The sequence below is a fragment of the Cajanus cajan genome, chromosome 7 (genome assembly GCF_000230855.2).
Source record: "Cajanus cajan strain Asha chromosome 7, NIPB_CcT2T_4, whole genome shotgun sequence".
Lineage (NCBI taxonomy): Eukaryota > Viridiplantae > Streptophyta > Magnoliopsida > Fabales > Fabaceae > Cajanus > Cajanus cajan.
In genome coordinates this window covers 47,106,698-47,115,006 of record NC_138523.1, presented here as the reverse complement: position 1 = coordinate 47,115,006, position 8,309 = coordinate 47,106,698, and the positions used below count along the sequence as shown (strand labels likewise).

Here is an 8,309-nt window from a genome sequence, read left to right as displayed (position 1 = left end):
TTAGTCATTTTTCCGCTTTAAAACATTGTATATGAAGTATGTTTGTAGAAAAAAAAAATCAAATAAGATTATATTAGAGGATAATTAGAATTAATGTTTCCTAACTTACTCACTTTATATCTATATGATTTATCTATATTTTATATTTTTGTTATTTTTTTTACAAAGATTAATCTCTGTCAACATTGGGACAGATTCGAGTCTATAAATACGAATTTACTTGTCATCCCTAATCTTATTCATGTACAATAATTGTACCGACTCAAAAATATTTTATAAACAACAAAGATGAAACACATTTTCTGTTGCACTTAAATTTTATACTGTATATATTGAATTTTCTGTTGCACTTAGATTTTATACTATATATATTGAATTGTAGGCGCTTATTATTGGCATAATTGCCTTTGGTGCCTCTTAAATAACATAGTAATTACATTTGATGTTACTCTTTGAATTCTCATTTATTGTGTATTCAAATGGTGATTCATTAAAATAATAGTTGGTACTTGATATAGGGACGGATCGATACAACTATCAAATAGGTCAAATTTTTTTAATGTTGTTCCTGTGTTAGGACACACTCAAATTATCCTAGCTGAGTTGGGTCGGGTCTCGGTCTTCTCGTTCTGATCCGAGTAGTCTGAAGTGATGTGGGGGTGCCTGCAAAGACACTCCGACGCTCAAGTTAGTGCTCGGCGTAATAAATGCGGTAGTTGAAAGTTGGTTACATACCTCGTTGGAGCTCTATTTATAGATGTTCGTATTGGGCCGTGATTAAGGATTGGGCCCCAGAAAATTAGGGGGCTAATCCGATGCGTTATGATAATTAATCTCTCCGTAATCAACCTGGCAGAGGCGCTGAGCTTGGCCGACCACACCGACGCGTTTCACCCACCTGAGTGTGGTCGGTGGAGTCGGGTATTCAGACTAATTATATTACGGTTCGGGTATTCGGCATAGTCGGCTACCGTACGGGGTACGGGTTGTTCGGCCTAGTCAGCCACCATACGGTATACAACCCCCGCAGCGTCAAGGATAGGAAAGACGAAGACGGTATAAAGTGCATAGCCATGTGTTGTATGACGTTTGGGGCGCGCCCTTGACCATGTAAAATCATGCCGAGACCTTTGGTGGGGGACGGCTAAGTAATGATCTAAATATAAAGGCATACCGAGGCCTCGCATGCGTGATGCTTAGACCGAGGGCTCGGACGTAAGAAGCTGCGTCGAGGCCTCAAGCAATTGGAAATTATACCGAGGCCTTGGCAGAGTCAGGTCGAATCCTTGATGGATGGCGTCTAGGACGTAACCTAGGCCACGTGAAATCACGCCGAGGACTTTGAAGGAGTACGACTGGACCGAGGGCTCGGACGTAAGAAGCTGCGTCGAGGCCTCAAGCAATTGGAATTTACACCGAGGCCTTGGCAGAGTCAGGTCGAATCCTTGATGGATGGCGTCTAGGATGTGACCTAGGCCACGTGAAATCGCGCCGAGGACTTTGAAGGAGTACAACTAAGTCGTGACCCGTGAAGTATGAAGATGTGTCGAGGCCTCGCATGTGTGATGCTTGGACCGAGGGCTCGGACGTAAGAAGCTGCGTCAAGGCCTCAAGCAATTGGAATTTACACCGAGGCCTTGGCAGAGTCAGGTCGAATCCTTGATGGATGGCGTCTAGGATGTGACCTAGGCCACGTGAAATCGCGCCGAGGACTTTGAAGGAGTACAACTAAGTCGTGACCCGTGAAGTATGAAGATGTGCCGAGGCCTCGCATGTGTGATGCTTGGACCGAGGGCTCAGACGTAAGAAGCTGCGTCGAGGCCTCAAGCAATTGGAATTTACACCGAGGCCTTGGCAGGTGTGGCTTGCCACGTTGGCGCTGGCGGTTACATGCCCAACGGTTTCTAGATCTGGACCGTTGGATGGCCCAGATCGAAACGTCAGGGCCTCGAGACGTCTTTTCACCTTCCCCGTTTACCTCACCTATAAATAGGAGGAGGGTGCATGGGAATTTACTTGCTGTAAATTTCCCGAGCTCTCTCACAATCAGACTCAACCGAGTAAACCGAGTAAGATAAATTTTGTATTCGTTATTTTTTTAATAATAAATGGATAGGGGTTATTCCTCGGCTAGGAGTTGGACGTCCTCGGAGGCGTCGGACACTGATTCAGGTAGAGAGGGGTCGGGCTCGAGTGAGATATCTAGGTTGCCGTCGTTGCAGTGCGAAGTGGTATTCCCTTCCGACCATCCCGAGCCGGACGATAGCGGGGATGAAGTGGTCGAGGTATCGCCACCAATGAACTTGGGTGTGGCTTTAGCATGGGCTATTGAGGTCGATGACAGGGGTTTAAGCTTGGTCGGCCAGCCTGCCCGACATGTGGAAACCGTTCACGCCGAAGCCAGTGGGGATGACCTAGAAGTGGGCGGTGATGGTCGAGGCAAAGGGATAGTCGGTCCGAGTGCTCGACCAAGGGTAAAGATAGACTATGGTTTCGTGGAGATGTCAGGGTACGAGTGGGTCGACGGAGAGGTCGGCATATACTTTTCAAAGTTATTCGACCAAGGAATGTTGGATACGTTGTCTCCTTGGAGAAGTGTTTTGGGAGTGGGGAGGACGAATTTCCTTTGCTTGCCGAATCATGTGAAGATGATGGACCGAACACCGATTTCGTGTTCCTAGGGTCGAAGGCGGATGAAGATGACTACTTCTATGCCTATATATGTTGGTTCAAAGATCTCGACGTACAACTGTCGTTCGATGATTTTCCAGATGGGGGTGCTCCGAGTCCTAAACGTGGCATCGACCCAGCTGCACCCGAACACTTGGGCGGCTATGCAAGCATTTCGAAACCTCTGTCTATGCTTGGGCCTTACGCCTCGACCGTTGGCTTTCCTTTATTATTATACCTGTCGTCCGAGCAGACCGGTGAAGTGGGTGTCATTGGCTCAGGTACCAAAGCGTGGATTCCTTCGGGCTTTTACCTCCTCTTATAAAGGGTTTAAGAGTGGATTCTTTAAGGTCTGTTGGGGGCCGAACATGAGAAATTGTTTCTATGACCGAGAAGACTCGCCCCTATTCCCTTTCTACTGGACGAGGCGTCCGACACGTTACGAGGCGATGCCCAAATCAAAACTCCCTGCCGAGGACATAGAGATTGTGGAGATTCTCGACAAGTTGCCAAAGGGTTTGCCTGTCCGAAGCCTCCTGGACATTTTTGAGACGTCTCACTTTGAGATGGTCTTGCTAGGTATGTGTTTTAGGCCTCGGTAGTGTAGTAGTGTTTTGAATTGATGTTAAGATTTGTTTTGTTGCAGGTTTGATGGCCGGAGGCAAGCTTGACGTAACTGCTATGCTCGCCCAAAGGGCGAAAGAGGCGAAGGCTAGCGGGAAGGTACCGCCGGCAAGGTCGGCCTTGAAAGTGCAACGGGATAGGCCCGCCAACGTGGTCATTCCTTTGGCCGATGCCAAGAAAAAGGGGAGTACTTCTCGGGTAAGGGCGGCCGAGCAGAATATAGAGCCGGAGCGTCCGAGTTCCTCTACCAAGCGCCCTAAGCAACTATCACTAGAGCAGTCGGGCTGCGGGGCCTTCGCCATTCCAGCCGTTGTTGCCGGCTCAAATTTTCTTGCTCCAGGTGTTCAGACCGAGAACCTGGTCGGTCTGGACCTTGCTACCGGGGGCGGTCTACAGTATTTGGAGGGCATGTCTGCCGAGGCTGCCTACAAGCTGTTTTGTGAGCTTGACACTCGGACTTCTTTGGTTGCCAAGCACGTCATGAATCGACACGCTATTTCTGAGGAGAGGCTCCATGGTCAACTTAAAGAGGCCGAGACCACAGTGAAGGATGCGTTGGCTGCAAATGCCAAGTTGACGGAGTCGGCCGAAGAATTGAAGAAGACCGTCGATGCCTACCGAAGGGAGGCTGACGACCTCAAGCTGGCCCTTCAAAGGATGAAGACCGACGCCTCTGCCTCCGTCAGCGAGATTGCTCGGTTAAAGGAAGTTGCCGCTAAGTTCGAGGCCGAGGCCATCGAGCAGATCCTCAGCCAACATGATGCCGGATTCCAGCATGCTGTAAGACAAGCCTACCATTTCTGTGAGGTCCCGATTGACTTTCAGTTCGATGTCAACCGAGACTTCTTGGGAGGCAAGTTCATGAGCTATGTCGAGTTCCCCCAAGGGGCCCAGCACGACGAAGAGGCTCCTCGGCGAGGTATTTCTACTCGGGTGCCGACACCGCCCACCAGAGAGGAGGATCCAATCATCGACGTGGTTGGAGATGGCAATCCTGAGGATTCAGCAGCAGTGTAGGGAGTCGGCTTTGCCGGAAGTAGGGTAGGCTCGATTGATTTTTTTGTAACCGGATCGTTAGTGCCTTTTGTAACTTTGGTTATTGGTGCCGGAAGACAAATTATTTTGTTAGTAGCCACTCTGGTCGGCAATACTTTTATAATGAAGATTTTTTGCATGTTTAAAATAGCCTAGTACTATAGATATAACCGACTAAATGTATGATAGAAGGGGTGAATTTCAGGAATTTCGTTGATGATTGACCCGCGTTGTGTTCGTTTATACAAGTGTACGTTTTCGTGGGTGTTTGGTTTGAACGTTTTTGGCCTATATGCGCGAGTGGTCAGCATGCCCGTGTACGGCCTGAGCGTGTTCGACCTATATGCGTGAGTGGTCGGCGCGCTCGTGTTCGGCCTGAACTCGTGAGTGGGCGACTGGGACTTGGGTTATGCGTTTCAGCACCATGAGTGACGGGTTACTTACGAGTGATATGGATTGCTAGGCTTCGGCTTGCGTGCGTATCAGGCTTGCATGAACTGTTAAGAGATTGGCCAAGGATTGTTCGGCGTCTGTCCGCGCGTGCAAAGCGCTCGGCCTAGGTACGTCATTATCCGAGGAGGTTACTCAGAGTGATCGACCGAGAACAGCTCGACTTACGTGCGCATTGTGCATGGTACTCGGCCTAGGTGCATCCTTAGCCGAGGAGGGTACTCAGGAGGGAAACCTGAAGGGCTCGAGTACACGTCGGAGTGATCGACCGAGAACAGCTCAGCTTACGTGCGCGTTGTGCATGGTACTCGGCCTAGGTGCATCCTTAGCCGAGGAGTGTACTCGGGAGGGAAACCTGAAGGGCTCGAGTACACGTCGGAGTGATTGACCGAGAACAGCTCGGCTTACGTGCGCGTTGTGCATGGTACTCGGCCTAGGTGCATCCTTAGCCGAGGAGGGTACTCGGGAGGGAAACCTGAAGGGCTCGAGTACACGTTGGAGTGATCGATCGAGAACAGCTCGGCTTACGTGCGCGTTATCGTTCAACACTCAGTTTATGCGTGACCTAAACATTACAAAATAGCAAACAACATGAAGAAATTTGTTTTTATTAATGAAGTGCCTCGTTAAAAACCTTACCGACCCAAAACCCTCCTTAGGGAAAAAAGAGTCGGTCAAGGAAAAAAGTGCACTGATACATCAACTGTAGTACATCTTCAACTGTGACGAGTTCCAAGTCCTCGGAATCGGTTCTCCTGACAAGTACTCCAACTTGTATGCTCCGTTATTTAGATTATGTCCGACACGGTATGGTCCGTCCCAATTTGGGGCGAGCTTCCCTTGTCTCGGGTCCTTTCTAGCCTCGCCTGTAGCTCTCCAAACCAGGTCTCCTTCTCGAAATTCCCTAGGCTTTACCTTGCTGTCAAATCTTCTTTTGTAGCGTTGTTTGGTGGCCTCGGCCACTACCAGTGCTCTGTCACGTATCTCTTCTGCTACGTCTAGGCTCGTTCGGAGTTTGGCCTCGTTGCTTGCTTCATCGAAGTGGGCTCGACGAAATGATGGCTCTCCTATTTCAACCGGAATCATTGCGTCGGACCCATAGACCAAGCGAAATGGTGTTTCTTGCGTGGTTGATTGGGGTGTGCATCGGTATGCCCAGAGTACCTCGGGAAGCTGCTCGACCCATGCTCCTTTAGCTTCCCCTAGTCGTTTCTTCAATTCTGCAAGGATGACTTTGTTGGCTGACTCGGCCTGACCATTCGTCTGTGGGTGCTCGACCGATGTGACCTTGTGTTGTATCCCCAGGCCGACCAAAAATTTGTTGAGTTTTTGGTCGGTAAATTAAAGTCCGTTGTCGGTCACCAGGGTATGGGGGACGCCAAATCGGGTTATGATATTCCTCCAAAAGAATTTTTGGACCTGATGAGCTAAGATGCACGCCAAGGGCTCGGCCTCGATCCATTTTGTAAACAAATCCACGACTACGATGAGAAACTTGCATTGCCCCTTGGCAACCAGGAAGGGCCCGAGTATGTCGGCCCCCCATGTGGCGAACGACCATGCCGGGGGAATGCAATGCAATTGCTCGGCTGGTTGGTGTATCAAGTTACCGTGTTCCTGACAAGGTCGGCACCTCCTTACAAACGTTGAGCAATCAGTGTTCATGGTCGGCCAGTAGTAACCTGCTCGTAGGAGCTTTGACATGATTGTCCTCGCACCCGAGTGCATTCCGCAAATCCCCTCATGTACTTCTCTCTTCACGTAATCAGCCTCGGTTGGGTCTAAACACTTGAGAAGCGGCGTAGTGAAGCCGCGTTTGTACAACTGCCCTGCAATGACGACATATCTACTAGCCTGAATCCTCAAACGCTTGGCTTCGGTCGGGTCGGTAGGCGACGTACCAGTGTTAATGAATGCCTTGATTTCGTCTCGCCAGTCAGGCGGTACATTCTGTCCGGTGTTATCTGCCTCGACGTTTGCTATCACTTTCGCTTCGACACTTGGGTGGTCGATTTTCTGCTGAATGATGGTTCTCAGCTGACCTGGCCTCTTGGTCGCGGCCAACCTAGCCAACTGATCACCACGCGCGTTATTCTCGCGTGGTATGTGCTCGACCGACACCTCCTAAAAGTTTGCCTTCATTTTTTGGTAGGCATGGTAGTATTTCATCATCATGTGATCTTTAACTTGAAAGTTACCACCCACTTGCTCGGCTACAACCTTGGAATCGGTCAAACATTTGATTCTCGAAGCACCCATGTCCTCGGCCAGCCTCAGTTCGGCTAATAGGGCTTTGTACTCGGCTTGGTTGTTCGAGGCCTTGAATCGGAAATGCAGGGACTGTTCCAATGTAATACCCTTTGGACCTTCTAAGATCACTCCTGCTCCGCTCCCCTGGCAGTTTGAGGAACCGTCCACATGGAGGGTCCACCATTGTTCCTCAAAGTGGCCGTGTGGGTGTAGCTCGTTTATGAAGTCCGCCAGGCACTGCGCTTTAATCGGCCCTCTCGGCTTGTATGTGATGTCAAATTGTGAGAGCTCCACTAACCATGCCATTATTCTCCCGGCGAGTTCGGGCTTGCCCAAGACCTTAGAGATCGGGCAGTCGGTGTGTACTACTACCTGATGGCTCTGGAAGTAGTGTCGTAGGCGTCGGGAGGTGTGCACTAGTTCGAGCGCAACCTTCTCTATCAGTTGGTACCCGGGTCTCGGAGTCCTACAGGAGTTGGCTGACAAAGTATATGGGCGCTTGGGTGCCCTCCTTTTCTTGGGCCAAGACCGAGCTGATTGCCTCGTCAGATACGGCCAAGTATACCAAAATCGGGTTTGAGGGAACAGGTCTCGTCAGGATCGGTGGCGTCGCCAAGGTTTCCTTCAGCGCCATGAAGGCCTCTTCGCATGGTTCGTTCCTCGAGAAATCTGAGGCCTTCCGCAAGAGCTTTGTCATCGGGCTAATTTTGTTGCCTAGACGCAGAAGAAATCGGGATAAGGCAACTAATCTTCCTGAAAGACGTTGTAATTCCTTGAGGTTGCTTGGGCTTTGCATGTTTAAAACGGCCTGGCATTTATCTCGATTTGCTTTTATGCCTCTTGCTGATAGCATAAAGCCTAGGAATTTGCCTCCCTTGACCCCGAAAGTGCACTTCTCGGGGTTCAGCCTCATGTTGTGCTTGCGGAGTTCGCCAAAAATTTCATCTAGGTTTGTTATGTGCTTGACGAGAGAATTGGACTTTACCACCATATCATCCACATAAATCTCGATGTTTCGGCCAATTTGCCCCTGAAACACCTTGTCCATTAACCTCTGATAGGTCGCCCCGGCGTTCTTCAGTCTAAATGGCATGACTCGATAACAGAAGTTGGCGTTCTCAGTGATGAACGTCGTCTTCTCCTCGTCGGACGGGTGCATCCTTATCTGATTGTAGCTGGAATAGGCATCGAGGAAACTGAAGATGGAGTGCTCGAACGCTCCGTCGACAAGTCTGTTAATGCAAGGAAGCGGATAAGCGTCCTTGGGACATGCTTTATTG

General features: G+C 49.7%; 2 protein-coding genes across 2 annotated transcripts; both read right to left on the bottom strand.

The window, feature by feature from the left end:
• Window positions 1-5,478: 5,478 nt before the first annotated feature.
• Window positions 5,479-5,865, bottom strand: LOC145950050 (uncharacterized). The gene has a single exon (XM_083060973.1). The coding sequence runs from the start codon at window positions 5,863-5,865 to the stop codon at window positions 5,479-5,481; it is 387 nt and encodes a 128-aa protein (XP_082917099.1).
• Window positions 5,866-6,120: 255 nt separating this feature from the next.
• LOC145950049 (uncharacterized) lies at window positions 6,121-7,335 on the bottom strand. The gene is made up of 2 exons (XM_083060972.1): window positions 6,985-7,335; window positions 6,121-6,903 (listed from the first exon to the last, which is right to left on the bottom strand). The coding sequence occupies exons 1-2, from the start codon at window positions 7,333-7,335 to the stop codon at window positions 6,121-6,123; spliced, it is 1,134 nt and encodes a 377-aa protein (XP_082917098.1).
• Between the last annotated feature and the right edge of the window lie 974 nt (window positions 7,336-8,309).